Source organism: Lasiodiplodia theobromae (assembly GCF_012971845.1).
Source record: "Lasiodiplodia theobromae strain AM2As chromosome Unknown scaffold_6, whole genome shotgun sequence".
Lineage (NCBI taxonomy): Eukaryota > Fungi > Ascomycota > Dothideomycetes > Botryosphaeriales > Botryosphaeriaceae > Lasiodiplodia > Lasiodiplodia theobromae.
Genome location: NW_023336552.1, coordinates 1239705 through 1254948, shown reverse-complemented (window position 1 = coordinate 1254948; position 15244 = coordinate 1239705). Strand labels below are relative to the sequence as shown.

At 54.8% G+C, this 15244-nt stretch overlaps 4 protein-coding genes across 4 annotated transcripts; 3 read left to right on the top strand and 1 right to left on the bottom strand.

Moving 5' to 3' along the window:
• Positions 1-723: 723 nt before the first annotated feature.
• LTHEOB_2654 (Alpha-l-arabinofuranosidase a) lies at positions 724-3086 on the top strand (the record flags this gene model as incomplete). The annotated part of the gene is made up of 4 exons (XM_035511490.1): positions 724-1000; positions 1051-2213; positions 2270-2743; positions 2841-3086. The coding sequence occupies 4 exons, from the start codon at positions 724-726 to the stop codon at positions 3084-3086; spliced, it is 2160 nt and encodes a 719-aa protein (XP_035364363.1).
• Positions 3087-3878: 792 nt separating this feature from the next.
• On the bottom strand, positions 3879-5465 carry LTHEOB_2653 (mRNA processing protein; the record flags this gene model as incomplete). The annotated part of the gene is made up of 2 exons (XM_035511489.1): positions 3879-4567; positions 4628-5465. 2 exons carry the CDS (start codon positions 5463-5465, stop codon positions 3879-3881), a joined length of 1527 nt encoding a protein of 508 aa, XP_035364362.1.
• Positions 5466-5769: 304 nt separating this feature from the next.
• LTHEOB_2652 (Pre-mRNA-splicing factor rse1) lies at positions 5770-9742 on the top strand (the record flags this gene model as incomplete). Its single annotated transcript, XM_035511488.1, has 3 exons — positions 5770-6013; positions 6189-8262; positions 8428-9742. 3 exons carry the CDS (start codon positions 5770-5772, stop codon positions 9740-9742), a joined length of 3633 nt encoding a protein of 1210 aa, XP_035364361.1.
• Positions 9743-11328: 1586 nt separating this feature from the next.
• Positions 11329-15092, top strand: LTHEOB_2651 (Peptidoglycan binding domain containing protein; the record flags this gene model as incomplete). The annotated part of the gene is made up of 6 exons (XM_035511487.1): positions 11329-11389; positions 11640-11650; positions 11702-12290; positions 12405-13484; positions 14238-14496; positions 14561-15092. 6 exons carry the CDS (start codon positions 11329-11331, stop codon positions 15090-15092), a joined length of 2532 nt encoding a protein of 843 aa, XP_035364360.1.
• Between the last annotated feature and the right edge of the window lie 152 nt (positions 15093-15244).

Genomic DNA, 15244 nt, shown 5'->3' with positions numbered 1-15244 from the left:
CGGAGTCAACTAGCGATTGATATTGGGGCCGGAAGCGGGCGGCTGTTTCTCATCGTGGCTCACTGTGGCGTCAAACGGTAAATACATGGCGTAGGAATCCCATAAGAGCCCCTGCAATAAAGCCACTTTAGACTTGTTCTCCCACCGGCGATCCGACCCTGGTCTGCTTTGTTTCTTGGTCCAACGGCTGTTTCCCGTCTCCGGTGGATCGATCATCTCTTTAGCGCATCTGGTTACTCGCACCGGTATGCGGGGCATAGTCCACGAGCCCGGTTCGCGCACCCGACATGCGACTCGTGGAAAAACTTCCCGAATGACTCCGGAGCCTTTTGGACCGACCACGCTGTCTTCTGCATGTCGTTAGCGTGGAGGAGTTGTTCACCAAGGCGACCGCCGAGATGGTGGGCGGCGCCCCATCCGCGGAGCCTTACCCCAGAAATCTCCGCATTCAATGCCGAAGACAAGGATTGACCATTTACCCGGCCTCCACACCTCGTCATTCATCTTTCAAAACTAGCTGAAGCGGTCAGCCCACCGCGTCGCTCTCGTGTTTAACGTGCGGTACCTGCATCGCGCACGCCTGATAGCGGCGCGTCTGCCGAGCCGCATCCCCTCTCATCATGTCGTGCAAATTTCCGCTCCTGTACTATTTAGAATCGTACCCCTCTCTCGCTATGTAGCTCTCTGCTGCACTCGCTGTGTCTGTCGTTGCTGTCTGCCACCATGCTGAGCTCGCTCCCTGTGGGCCTTTTGGGCCTAGCCGTTCTCTTGCCATCCACTCATGCTCGCATTCCACGCCTACCGCGCCAGTCCTCGGCTGCTCCATTCATCAATGCTACGGCCACGAATGTCAGCAGTGTGGCGCTGTCGATTAACACCAAGGACACGTCCCTTCGGAATACCACAGCTCCATACTTGTATGGTCTGATGTTCGAGGACATCAACCACTCGGGCGATGGCGGTATTTACGCCGAGCTGCTCACTAACAGGGCCTTCCAGGGTTTGTGATGAATTGGAAAAGCGATTGAGCCCCTTACTAACGCCTGCTAGGTTCGAACATTGTCCCTGGTGCAGTGGATGGCCTCGCCGGCAATGTTATCATCTCCAGCGAGAACCCGGTCGTCCCCTATGGACCGGTCCTAACAGGATGGGCTCCGATTGGAGATGTGCGGCTGACACTGGACGTGCTTCATCCGCTTTCTGAAGCTCTTCCCACCGTCCTCCAGGTCGACATTCCAGCGAACGCGACTGGAGAGGTCGGTATCCTGAACTACGGATGGTGGGGAATGGACGTTTCGCCTCAGACATACAACGCTTCCTTCTACGTCTTGGCGAACGAGCCGCGATACATGAACAACCAGACTACGTTCACAGTGTCGTTGCGGTCGAATCTCACAGGAGAGACGTTTGTCTCAGAGCAGATTGGCCCCGTGAAGGTCTCTACTTTCGATTACACCCAACTGAACGCTTCGATCGTCAATACTGTCACGGCTCCCAACTCGAACAACACCTTCGCCCTTACCATGGATGCTTCTGAGGTCGCTGGTCAGACTTTGTACTTCGGTCTCTTTTCGCTCTTCCCCGAAACCTTCAAGGACCGTCCGAACGGGTTGCGGAAGGACATTGCGCAAGCTTTTTACGACATGAAGCCACGCTTCCTGCGTTTCCCTGGTGGTAACAACCTCGAGGGAGTCTCTGTGGACAAGCGCTGGAAGTGGTGGAAGACGATTGGCCCGCTCAAAGACCGTCCTGGCCGGCCCGGCAACTGGAACTATTTCAATACTGATGGACTTGGTCTCTTGGAATACCTTGAATGGTGCGAGGATATGGAGATTGAGCCTGTGCTAGGCGTCTATGCTGGTTTCTCGCTTGATGTCTGGGGCCAATCCGGCACGGACTGGCCACAGGAGAGAATGCCCGAGGTTCTCCAGGAGGCCATTGACGAGCTTGAGTTCTGCATGGGTGATACCTCGACCAAGTGGGGCGCCAAGCGCGCAGAATATGGGCACCCGGAGCCTTTCAACATCAAATACGTGGAGATCGGCAACGAGGATTGGTTCTCCACCACCTATCCTCGCAGGTTCACGTTCCTGTATGATGGCTTGAAAGCTGCGTACCCGAACATCACCTACATCTCTACGGCGTACAACGAGCACCCCGACTACACCATCGATATTCCCGCCGGGGCCTACTGGGATACTCACCACTATGAAGTAATTTCTCTCATTGTCTCACAATTCTGCCCATTTGATTAACCTGTCTTTTGTAGGAACCAAGCTACTTCCTGCGGAACTTCGATTTCTACGACAACTGGCAAACCGACACCCAGAACGAAGACGTGGGTGTGTTGCTTGGGGAGTTCAGCGTTTACCAGCTCGACACGCCCGATGGTATCGTCAACTTCTCCAATCCGGCCGATGTTCACGTCTTCTACCCGCGCATGATCTCTGCGATTTCGGAGGGTGTCTACGCGCTAGGTGGTGAGCGCAACCCGAACACTGTCAAGCTTAGCAGCTACGCGCCCAGCCTTCAGAACCGCAACTGGTACAACTGGACTCCCAACATGATCAGCTACGACGCAGACCCCAGCAAGACGGTTCTCAGCACCAGTTACTGGCAGCAACTGCTGTTCGCCCACTATCGTGGGACGCAGACTCTGCCTGTCACCAACACTGAGGGCGACTTCAACCCGGTTTACTGGCAGAGCAGTATTGAAGAAGATACTGGTTCGATCTATCTGAAGGTTCGTTTACAGCATTTTGCAAATATTCACCGCTCTCTCCCTATGATTCGAAGTGCGACTACATGGATCAACATCAGACTAACACGCAGAACTCTAGGTCATCAATGCCGGCAACCAGACCATGCCTCTCAGCGTTATGATTGACGCTGCATACAGCAAGGTGAATGGTACCATCATGCAAAATGATGATATCAACGGCTTCAACTTTGTGAACAACCGGACGGCAATCATGCCCCGCCCGCTGGGTGCCAACGGCACTGAGGTGCCTGCCATATCTTCTGATGGAAGCTTCATCTGGACCGTGCCCATTCACTCTATCACTGTGCTGCAATTCGACCTGTGAGTTCGAAGCCGGTCTGACGGGATGATGCGAACTCAGGCCTAGATTTAACCAAGTGAAGAAGCATGATAGACCTAGAATTAAAGTATAATGCAAATCCATGTAATATTCAAGAACTATGTACGAAATATGCGAAGGGTGAATAGTATATGCTATGCTCGCTATGATTCATTTGCGGCTTTGTAATTGGCTTTCATATGTCCGCAGAGTGAAGACGACTAACCATCCCTCCAAAAAAACAAAGGGCATGAAGGAAGCAAGCGGTCATCTGCGCTTAATTTTTCCAGAAGCCATGTGCTTATGCTTACAGTCATGCACTCAAATGCACACGTGTCTTAACCACCAGCTTTGCAGCTGCCCGTGCTTTCTTCAATTAATTACCAGTTATCGCCTTTAAATTCCCCTTGCATCAAACGCACAATTCAGCGAAATCTCCTTAGACAAAAAGCCATTCATGTTATGTGGACTCACATCAGATCACAACACTGTCGTGTGAGGCGGGTGAGGTGAGTTGCGTTATCCGAGCGCAATGTCATCAGCATTGCGTGTATATGGATCTGAAGCGATAATAACCTATCAAACATTTTGAAGTATAGCATATGTTCATGATGATGCTAAGGCGCATTCGAACCTCAAGTCGAGGGCACATATTGTCAAATAAAGAGGAGTTACTTTTTATACATATGCTCTGAATGAGCTTGAGGTATCTGAGGGCTTGATCTCAGCAAACCTGCTCCTTACGGCTTCTATACAAATCAGTCACGGCATAGCATTGCTAGGATACACGGACTCGGCTCATGCCTCGTCCTTCGTCGTGGTCTCGTAGCGCTTGCCCCTAAACGCCCAGATACCCCAGTTGCCGCAGCTGATGTCCTGCGGGTCGAGGTCGTTGAGATCCCATCTCAAGCTCCTGAACCTGTTCTCGCCGGGCTCGAGCAGGATGTCGACCTCGCCACCCATCTTCTCCTGAACCCACTTCAAATCGCGCTGCATGTCGAACTCGGTGTAACCGGAAACGATGATAGGCACCTTGGTCTCGAGCAACATCGGTAGCGTCTCCTCCCATTCTGCAGAGCTGGCAGGGTGACCCAGACCCGGGTGGAAGAGCATGAAGCAGTCAAAGTACGGGTCGTAAGGGTAAAAGTGGCCGGCGCGGTGCAGGGTGTGGTAGTACTCCACATAGGTGCTGATCTTGAGCGAGTGTGCAATGCGGTCCTCGACGACGGCGCCGAATGGGTTGGAAGGCGTGCGGTCTGGCAGAGGGAACTCGTCATCGCGGTTCGCCATCGACTCGGGTCCAATGAAGTTCAAATGGAACGAAACACGCGGGAACATGTGTGCCAGTTGGATCCAGACTTCACGTGGAAGAGAGGATTCAGCCCGCGCACCAACGACAAAGACGCGAACCGGAGGCGGGTTGGGACGGAGACCCTTGATGTCTCCACCAGCGCCAGAGCGTGGAGGGTGAAGAGTGTAGCGAAGCGCTGTAAGAGTCAGCAAGGTCCCTAGTATTTACGTGCTAACTCAACCAATAATTCACTTACCAGACAAGGACTTGAGACCCTCGACGGTCAGTCTGCCCCCGCTCTTGGCGTTGTAGGGTGAGAGCTCGTGCAGGACGCTGCCAATAGTGACTGGGTAGGTCAAGAGCCTTGTGGCCTGACGCAGACTACGGTCGTCGTTAATGGCCTGGTGCTCTCGCGAATAGAGATATGTATCCCAATTGGTGAAGTTGACCAGCGCTTCCTCCATCTGCATTCCCGGGTACTCGAACTCCGGAAAGAAGCGGCCAGACCGTAGATCATGGTCGTCCTCGTTGATCTCCCGCAGAATGTCACAAATCTCCAAGTGACGTTCATAGTCATCCGCAAAATGTTCCTCACTGCAGCTCACAGGAATGCCACAGTCTGGGCACTCATATCGCACATGGGCCGGCGGGAGGGTGCCGTGGACGGCCTTCTGCGCCTCAGGGTCTTCGGGATCATTCGCAATACGGGTCTGGCGATGGCTGTGGTGCGGGCAGTAGGCATGCTGCTTCATGAATGCGGCGCGACGGCGGATCTCGGGCGAGGGCGAACTGGAGAAGGAATGGAAAAGGTTGTTCGGTTTCAGCAGCACGCTACGAGCTTGGCTGGCGGTGGTAGTGGCGTTCTCAAGGCCCGGAGGCGAAGGCGGCATGCGGTGGGCTTCATTGTTGGCGGCCTGGCTCTGAGTTCCCAGTGCGCGCCTTGCGGTGGTGGGCTGTTGTGGCAGCACTGAAGCGCGAGTGCTATTCCATCGCCGGGCGCCGGCCTGCAATTGCGGGACGGAAGAGGGCCGATGCGGGCGCAGGCCGCGCTGAATTGAGGCCAGGCATTTCTGGCACGTGTAGCGGGAGCGCATGGCGGGCAGGCGGGCAAGGCGGTCGGCGGCGCTGGAGATGGGTTGTGTTAGAACGCATGAGGTGATGTATTCCTGCGCACCGCGGGCCGCCGGCCAATCACAGCCCGCCGCCGGAATTTCGACCTAGAGCTTGAAGCTCCGCCGCAGCAACCCAGCCAACACCACACCCCGCGCCCTCCACTTCTCGCCACCGCCCTCGTCGTCGCGTCGCCTCAGCCTCGAGCTTCTTTCGCGCTCCGATCGCCTTTGGAGAACTCGACCCTGCGCTCTGCTCGAGGCCGCTAGGCCGACAGCATCTTCCGCCATGGCGACCACATCCAACCTGTTCATGTACTCTTTGACCATTCAGCCGCCCACCGCTGTGCACCAGGCTATTCTCGGTCAATTCGCTGGCACCAAGGAGCAGCAGATCGTCTCCGCCTGCGGCTCGCGTCTGATCCTACAACGCGCTGACGCGCAGACTCAGCGCATCACGACCATCCTCACTCATAATGTCTTTGGCATTATCCGCGCCCTCGCCGCCTTCAGGCTGGCTGGCTCTTCCAAAGGTATGTTCTAGCTAGCACGCTTTATTCAGGGCTCTATAGTGATTCTCCAAGTCCGCGACCAGCAACATCGCATCGCGCACCCTCAGCCTACCTGAATGCGACGCCCGCGGGGAGATAGAGAAGACGGGAATCTTTGGTTGAAGAATAGTGCTAAATTCTGCCACCTGGAAAACAGACTACATCATCGTCGCCTCCGACTCTGGCCGCATCGCCGTCCTCGAATACAATCCCAAGAAGAACATCTTCGTCCAGCTGAAGCTCGAGACTTTTGGAAAGTCAGGCGTCCGCCGCGTGGTTCCAGGCCAGTACCTCGCCACCGATCCCAAGGGACGCGCGGCTATGATCGCGTCAGTCGAGAAGAACAAGCTTGTCTACGTGCTAAACCGCGATTCCAACGCCAATCTCACCATTTCTTCTCCGCTTGAAGCCCACAGGCCGCAGACTTTCGTGTTTTCGCTTATCGGTCTTGACGTGGGATATGAGAACCCGATCTTCGCCGCGCTGGAGATTGACTATGACGACGTGGACCAGGATCCTACCGGTGAGGTCGCGGCAAGCAAGCAGAAGGAACTGGTCTACTACGAGCTGGACCTTGGCCTGAATCACGTCGTGCGCAAGTGGTCCGACACCGTGGACAGGACCGCAAACATGCTCTTCCAGGTTCCGGGAGGTCAAGATGGCCCCAGCGGTGTCCTCGTCTGTGGTGAGGAGACCATCACCTACCGGCATATCAACCAGGAAGCCTTCCGTGTCCCCATTCCACGCCGCAAGGGAGCCACAGAGAACCCGCAACGGAAACGCTATATCACCGCGGGCGTTATGCACAAGATGCGTGGCGCTTTCTTTTTCTTGCTGCAGTCCGAGGACGGCGACCTATTCAAGGTCACTATCGACATGGTCGAGGATGAGCAAGGCCAGCCCACGGGCGATGTCAACAGGCTCAGGATCAAGTACTTTGATACTGTCCCCAGAGCTACCAGTCTTTGCATTCTGAAGAGCGGTTACCTGTTCATCACGACAGAATCTGGAAACCACATTTTCTTCCAATTCGAGAAGCTGGGTGATGATGACGAGGAGATAGAGTTCGTCAGCGATGACTTCAGCCCAGAGCCGGACGCACCGTATGAGCCTGTTTTCTTCCACCCAAGGGGTGCTGAGAATATCAGTCTAGCTCAGCACGTTCCGAGCATGAACCCAACTCTCGCATGCAAGGTCGCAAATCTTACAGATGATGACGCGCCGCAGATTTACGCTGTTTGCGGAACCGGAGCGCGCAGCTCTTTCAAATCTCTGAAGCACGGGCTGGAGGTTTCTGAGATTGTCGAATCAGAGCTTCCCAGTGTCCCCGAGGCGGTTTGGACTACGAAAATCCAGAGGGAGGATGAGTACGATGCCTACATCATTCTCTCTTTCTCTAATGGCACCCTTGTTCTCAGCATCGGCGAGACTGTGGAAGAAGTGACGGATACCGGATTCTTATCATCGACCCGCACACTTGCCGTTCAGCAACTTGGCGAGGATGCCCTCATCCAGGTTCACCCAAGGGGTATTCGCCATATTCAAGCAGGAGGCCGTATTAACGAATGGCCCGCACCACAGCACAGGACTATTGTTGCTGCCACGACAAACGAACGTCAAGTTGCCGTTGCGCTCAGCTCCGGCGAGATCGTCTACTTCGAGATGGACACCGACGGATCTCTAGCCGAGTATGATGAAAAGAAGGAGATGAGCGGCACTGTTACGTGCCTTAGTCTCGGCGAAGTGCCCGAGGGCAGGGTCCGCAGCTCTTTCCTTGCAGTGGGATGTGATGATTCCACTGTCCGTATCCTCAGCTTGGATCCGGAATCCACTCTTGAGAACAAGTCGGTCCAGGCGTTGACCTCCGCACCTTCGGCGCTGAACATCATGGCAATGGCTGATTCCTCTTCTGGCGGCTCCACCCTTTATCTACACATCGGCCTGTACTCTGGAGTGTACCTGCGGACCGTCATCGACGAAATTACTGGCGAGCTGACTGACACTCGCACTCGTTTCTTGGGCGCCAAGCCCGTCAAGCTATTCAGGGTCACTGTCCAAGATCAGAGCGCAATTCTTGCAACCAGCTCTCGTTCCTGGCTGGGCTACTCTGATCAGCAAACCAAGGCATTTACTCTCACCCCTCTGGCGTATGCTCCGTTGGAGTGGGGCTGGAGTTTCAACAGCGAACAGTGCACCCAAGGCATGGTCGGTATTCAGGGACAACATCTCCGGTAAGTTCAAATCAACCAGCACTGATCTATTCTGCAGTGACGACTTTCTTCATGCTACGCTATTTGAGGATTGTCTTGCGGAAGAAGTTATTCTATTTGACTGAATAACTGTTACTCGGTTCGTCACTGTCCACCGTAAAGAAGATACTAACATTACCTGCTTAGGATTTTCACCATTGAGAATCTCTCTACCAACCTTCTTTTCGAGAACATTCCTTTGATGTACACGCCTCGCAACCTTGTCCGCCACCCTACGGAGGCTCTTTTCTACGTGATCGAGGCCGACAACAATACTTTGGCGACAAGCACCCGTAAGCAGCTGCTTAACGATCCCGCAACCGTCAACGGTGACGCAAAAGAACTCGATCCGGAGCACTTCGGATATCCCCAAGGCAATGGCCACTGGGCTTCGGCAATCCAAATAGTTGACCCTATCGAGAGGAAAGAGGTGGTCCACACGCTCGAGCTGGAGGAAAACGAATCAGCAGTCAGCATCTGCCTTGCTCCATTCACATCTCAAAACGACGAAACATTCCTGGTGGTCGGCACTGCTAAGGATTTGATCGTGGCACCTAGGTCGTACGCCTGCGGTTTTGTTCACATCTACCGTCTGCTGGATAACGGTCGGGAGCTCGAGTTCATCCACAAAACGAAGGTGGATGCGCCTCCTATGGCTCTTCTGCCATTCCAGGGCAAGCTCCTTGTGGCAGTCAATGCTGATCTCCGGCTCTACGATCTCGGTCTTCGCCAGCTGCTGCGAAAGGCTCAAGCTCTCAACGTTGTTCCGAACATTCTCATCGGTCTGCAAACGCAAGGAAGCCGCATCGTCTGCTCGGACGTGCAGGAGTCGGTGACATACGTTGTGTACAAGCACGTTGAGAACCGGTTGATTCCGTTCTGCGACGACAACATTCACCGGTGGACTACGTGCACGACTATGGTCGATTACGAGACAACGGCTGGCGGTGACAAGTTCGGTAACATCTGGCTTGTCCGCTGCCCGCCCAAGACGTCGGAAGAGGCGGACGAAGAGGGCTCAGGCCTGCATCTCGTCAATGAGAGGCCTTACCTTCAAGGTACGCCCAACCGCCTCGACCTCCTGGCCCATTTCTACACTCAAGACATCCCCACATCGATTCAAAAGACGGCTCTGGTTGCGGGTGGTCGCGAGCTTCTCCTGTGGAGCGGTCTCCAGGGTACGATTGGAATCTTCATTCCTTTCGTCAGCCGTGAAGATGTGGACTTCTTCCAGAGCCTGGAGCAGCAACTGCGCAGCGAGGATCCGCCAATTGCAGGCAGGGACCACCTAGCTTTCCGCAGCTACTACGTTCCCGTCAAGGGTGTCATCGACGGCGACCTGTGTGAGCGGTTCCTGCGGCTGCCCAGGGATAAGAAGGAGACGATCGCGGCTGAGCTGGACCGTAGTGTGCGTGAAGTGGAGAGGAAGATTGGCGATCAGAGGACGCGCTTTGCATACTAAGCGGTGTCGATGGGCGGTTTGGCTTAGTGAGTGGGTGAGTTCTTGGGAACGGTTTCTTCCGGCTTGGTGGTGCTCACGGATAGGGGCTCTTTTACTGTGATTAGCTTTTCAGAAGATGGCGAAAAGTAACGACGATTTCAGCCTATGCAGCGAGCATGGCATATGTAGTCTGAAGAAAAAACTTTTGACGACTGTTCTGGGTGCTGATTCGTGCCACAGTGTCAACGTAATGTAAGACAGTTTCAGCACTGCGGAGCAAGTAGAGTTCACGTGGTAGGACGAAAGTTGTATATTGATCTTCCTGTATCACAATGGCTTTTATCTATTATAAGCCCGATGACGCGAAGGCGAATGGCTTGCAGCCTTCCTCCCGTTTGCCTCATGGATGCCTAACCAATCAGCGTTCCAGACGCAAGAGTCCAAGAACTTGGTCCTCTCAGCCGCAACCGCCCCCGCTTTACGCGCCCTCTTCACACCCGCCAAGCATATCCTCCCCCGGCCGTCGCATTCCTTTCAGCTCCTTATTGTCAGCATTATTGCCACCCGATCCGTCAGCCTCGTGATAGGTCGGTAGGCAATGGCTTGGCCTATAGTGTATAATGCCGTCGCACAGGCACAACCTTTGGCTGGTCTTTCCCCGCGCACTTGTGAGAGAGAACCAAACTGATGGATTAGCAATAGGCTTGTTGTGTCACCACACCGCGAGCTCAACCATCCACGGTTTTCCTCGGCATTCAAGCCCATTTTTGGAGGAGGCTGCCTGCTCAAGCCCCCAACTTCCACCCACCCCCCTGCCTGTGGGGATCGTCGGCACATCCGCCCCACCCCGGACCTGCAAGGCAGAGCAGAGCAAGCAAGCACAGCCCTCCCTAGGGCTTAGCTTACCCGCTGCTCGCCTTTCTTCTCTTGCATTCTGCAGACGATGCAGCAGCAGCGGCAGCTACTGCGCGTGCATTATTGCTGCGGCCCCCTCCCCTGGCACATTCCTGCTCAGCCCTAGCGGCATGAGGAAAAAATGGGCGAGCCGCCAATAGTACGGCTGCTTTCGGGCAACCGTGTACGATGGACGGCGCTGCTGCCATTGGCCGAGACATCTTTCCTACTACGAGGTGTGGGGGGATGTGATGACAGAGGTTTACTGTGCGTAGTTTTTTTTCGGCCCATGCTGTGGCGCCCGACGCTGGTGGCCTTCTACCCGGTCACCTGGTGCCAAGACGACCATTGTGTTCACCTCAGCTCGTCTAAGAAGGGGAAGGCTTGGGTTCTCTGTGGAAGAGTGGCGGAGCGGACGATCTGCAGGGCCTGCGGCTGGTTGGTGGTGGTGGTGTGCCGTGCGGGATATAAGGTTGGTGTTTGCTCGTGCTTGCTTGTCTTGCACTGTTGGGTGTTGTGATTTCATTGTTTTTGGTGCTTCTCTTTGTTGTTACAACGAGGCTCGAGTCACATTGTTCTCTTGTGCGAGGGAAGCTGCGCGCCTGCCTTCTGCCTAACGACGTATTTAAGCCTCGAAACTCGCGACGAGTAGCTCGGCCGGTCAAAGAAGCAAGACGCTCTATTGTTTGCCCAGCGGCTCTCGAAGTGCAAACATGGCGAACGGAGATCCTTTGACGTTGAAAAGGCCGAAGAAGTTGATAATTTGCTGCGATGGTGAGTACTGCTCCCAGGATCCTTTTACTGTTTGCCTTCGAATCGCGACCAGAAGCTCTTTTCCCTTTTCATCCTCCCACGAGCTTTCAGATCACACCTTGTTCCCCGCGCGTATATACAATCTATCCGAACTTTCGATGAGATGGTTCTTGTGTCGCTTGAAGTTAGCATATCCCTCGATCTCTTTGTTCTCCAGACCCGACACTTCACTGTTAAATCTTCTTATGCGCGATTTTCTAACAGAAAACAGGAACATGGATTGTATGTCCAGAATTAGACTCTCCCATCTATCAGTGACTGACGTCCGTCAAGGACAGCAACAACAGCAAGCTCGAGAACAACGGCTCCCACGCTCATCCCAAATTGGAGGTGCAGGACCCGTCCAATGTGACGCGCATTGGCCGGGCGCTCCCGGTCTCGGACTCGCAGCAGCGGCCACAGATTGTCTTCTACCAGGCGGGCGTCGGCACGGGGCCCAACCTGGTTGAAAAGCTCGTGGGCGGCGGCACGGGGAGCGGGCTGTCGGAGAACGTGTGCGAGGCGTACGGCTTCCTGGCCAACAATTACCAGCCCGGTGATGCTGTCTACCTAACGGGCTTCTCGCGCGGCGCCTTCACGGCCCGCAGCATCGCGGCGCTGATCGACGCCGTCGGACTGTTGACGAAGACGGCCATGCGGCACTTCTTCCGCGTGTTTGAGGACTTTGAGCGTGCGGGCCAAGAAGGCCATGAGACTTCCATCACGCAGGAGATCCGGGACTTCAAAATTGAGATGCCCTCCGCAAAGAAGCCGTTGATCGAGAGGCGGAAAGAGTATCTTGCACAGTATCTCAAGGAACTAATGCGGCTGGACAAGACACGGGAAATTCCTATTCAAGCAATCGGGGTCTGGGACACCGTCGGTAAGCATTCATCACTTCCTTTTCCCTTCATCCTTCCTTCAGCCATCTGGTCCCCCATTCGCTTACAGGTTCCTTGCCAACTCTACTCTTGCACACCAACTGATAGCCACTTAGGCGCCCTCGGTATTCCCACTATCGCGCACCTCCAACGTCTCGGCCTCCCTTCCTTCCTAGCCGATCCGCTCATGGTCCCCAACCCCTATCGCTTCACCGACACGACCATCGGCAAGAACGTCCGCTTCGCCTTCCAGGCGCTCGCGCTCGACGAGGAGCGTACCAGCTTCATGCCGACGGTCTGGGAGCAGCCCGACGCCGCTGACGACGACGACAACAACAACAACAACAACAACAACAACAACAACAGCAACAGCACAACCGTCCTGAAGCAAGTCTGGTTCCCAGGCACGCACGCCAACGTCGGCGGCAGCGAGTCGGACAGCGGGCTGGCAGACGTGTCGCTGGCCTGGATGATGAGCGAGCTGGAAAAAGCCGGGCTCGAGTTCGACGAGAGCTACCTGGCCGACCAGTGGCGCCAGAACCGCTTCGAGTACGCCGAGCGCGAGGCGGACCGCAAGCTCATCTCGCACGCGTCGTCGTTCTTCCACCACCCCGTCTCCACCCTCGCCTCCGCCACCTCCACCACCCTCCTCCGCCTCCTCCGCTCCCCGCTCTCCTTCCTCCCGGCCACCGTCGGCTCCCACCACGACGAAAAGGACGACGAGCAGGTGGACAGCGAGGAGGCACGCGCCCTCCGCGCCGCCGCCCGCGACGAATCCGAACCCCACTGGGCCCTGACCCGCCTCGACGACTCGGCCGCCAACGTCACGGCGCTGGGCGGCCTCGCGCCACGCACGCCGCGCGCCCACCGCCGCGTCGACTACGCGACGGGCAAGCAGACGAGCGAGATCCTGCAGGGCACGCGCGAGCGCGTGCATGCGAGCGTGCGGGTGCGGGTGCAGGCGCGCGGCAGGGGGTACGATGGGCATGGCGTGTATCGCGCTGAGGCGTTGAGGAGGAATGGGTGGGTGCTGGAGAGGGGGGAGGGGGATCAGGGGGGGCAGCAGGGGCGGTGGAGGTGGGTTAATAAGGATGGCGGGAAGGAGGTCAGAGGGAAGGTATTGGAGGAGGATGAGTTAGGAAGGTTCGAGGTTATGTTGTTGAGGGAGGATGCGGATGTTGCGGCGTGGGTGCTCGGTAAGGGGGAGGGGAGGGCGAGGGTGGGTTCGTTTTCTTCGTCGTCGTCGGCTAGCGGGTCGCTGTGAAGGATGATGGTTGATGAGTTATGTTTCTTCGTCAATATGCTTTTTTGTTATCTTTTTCTCCAGTATGTATTTATTCGGAGTTCGCAGGAGGTTATAAATTTTAGCATTGCAGTCATAAAGCCCATATAACTTAGATTGTCAGACTTTTGAATTGATAGTATGGTGACGTGTTTGACGGGGCTATGCCAGTGAAAGAATGTAAGCGAGAATGGCACCAATGATGATATGTGTATACAGATAAGTATGCAGCCGAAGGCTAGCGCGGAGAATATCAGGATTCTCGAATCTAGGATAACTGTACTTCAGGTATATGAATTGAAAAGTAAAACAACACATAGGTAGTTGAAGCTATCGTCCGGAGTGTCGAATTTAAAATTTTACATGCACGTCCGGACGATAGCTTCAACTACCCATAGCATACAGATTTCAAACACGAAGAGTTATTCTTTCTTTTTAGCGCGCCTTCCAGAGGTGACGAGACGTTGGGGAAGTGCGCGTGTTGCGTCTACCGCATAGAGCAGGACCTCTCCCAAACGCGCCTACCTTTCAACTTTGCAACAGGCAGGCCGCTACCTCAACCCGGCGCGAGCTTTCAGCGTCACCAGCGGGTAAGTCTCTCTAGTTTGACGTATGCTCCCACTCGCCCTCCACAAAGACTGCGAGCATCTGACTCACATTGGCCCAGGCATCGTTCCTATACACTTCGCCGCCGCGTCTATGAAGTCCTCCACGCACCGCCGTAAAATGAACGACTACACTGAAGACGACGATGACAACGACTTATTTGAGCACAATGACCGCCACAAGAAGAGCAACAAGGCCAATAACCCCGACACGCAGATTCCTTCAGTGGAATGCTCCGTTGCCTTCGATTTTGAGCTTGAAGAGGATTTCGACGAAGAGGAGCTTTGGCAGGAGGTTGGACCACTGAAGAGGAAGAAACGGTATAAGACGACCAAGCTGATGGCGACCGAATACTTCCGGTTGTCCCCAAGAACCACATTGCAGCTACCGTCACTTCTCGAACAGGAGGTCTTTCAAAGCCAGCTCCGCGAAGACCTGTTCTTCATTCAGGTCGTTCTGTCGCGCCTATATCGACGGTATTGTCGTCTTTAGCCGCACCAAGCAGGAACACAAGGAGCACATCCGGAGCGTGCTTAAACAGATGGATCTGCTCGGAATCAGCCTCGCCCCTACCAAGACTTTTGTCGGCTACCCTTGCACCACTTTACTCGGGCAGAGGGTCTTCTCCTTTGGCCTTGGTACCGCTCAGGAAAAGGTTCAAGCCATTCTCGATATGCCTTTTCCTGAGACTCTGAAGGACCTAGAGCATTGGTTGGGCATGACAGGCTACATCAGCAGCCGCATTCCATATTACGCTGAGATGGTCAAACCGCTCCAAGATCAGAAGACCTTTCTTCCCCCGACGGCAGGTAACGCCTTTTGTGACTGGGTCGTACGAATGTTTTTCTGGTCATCCATCTCCCTCTATCTCGTTTTCCCGATCCGAGACATGTTGCTTTTCTTTCCTTACATGTAGCACTCTCATTGTAGCTAGAGGATGGCCAATTCCCTTTGTTTGATATTTCATCTCGCAATTCGAGGCACTTCATTGCTTAATTGATAGTTTCACTAAGGTAGCTACTTACCAGCTCACTATACTAAGCCACCTATCTACATGAGAAAGATGAC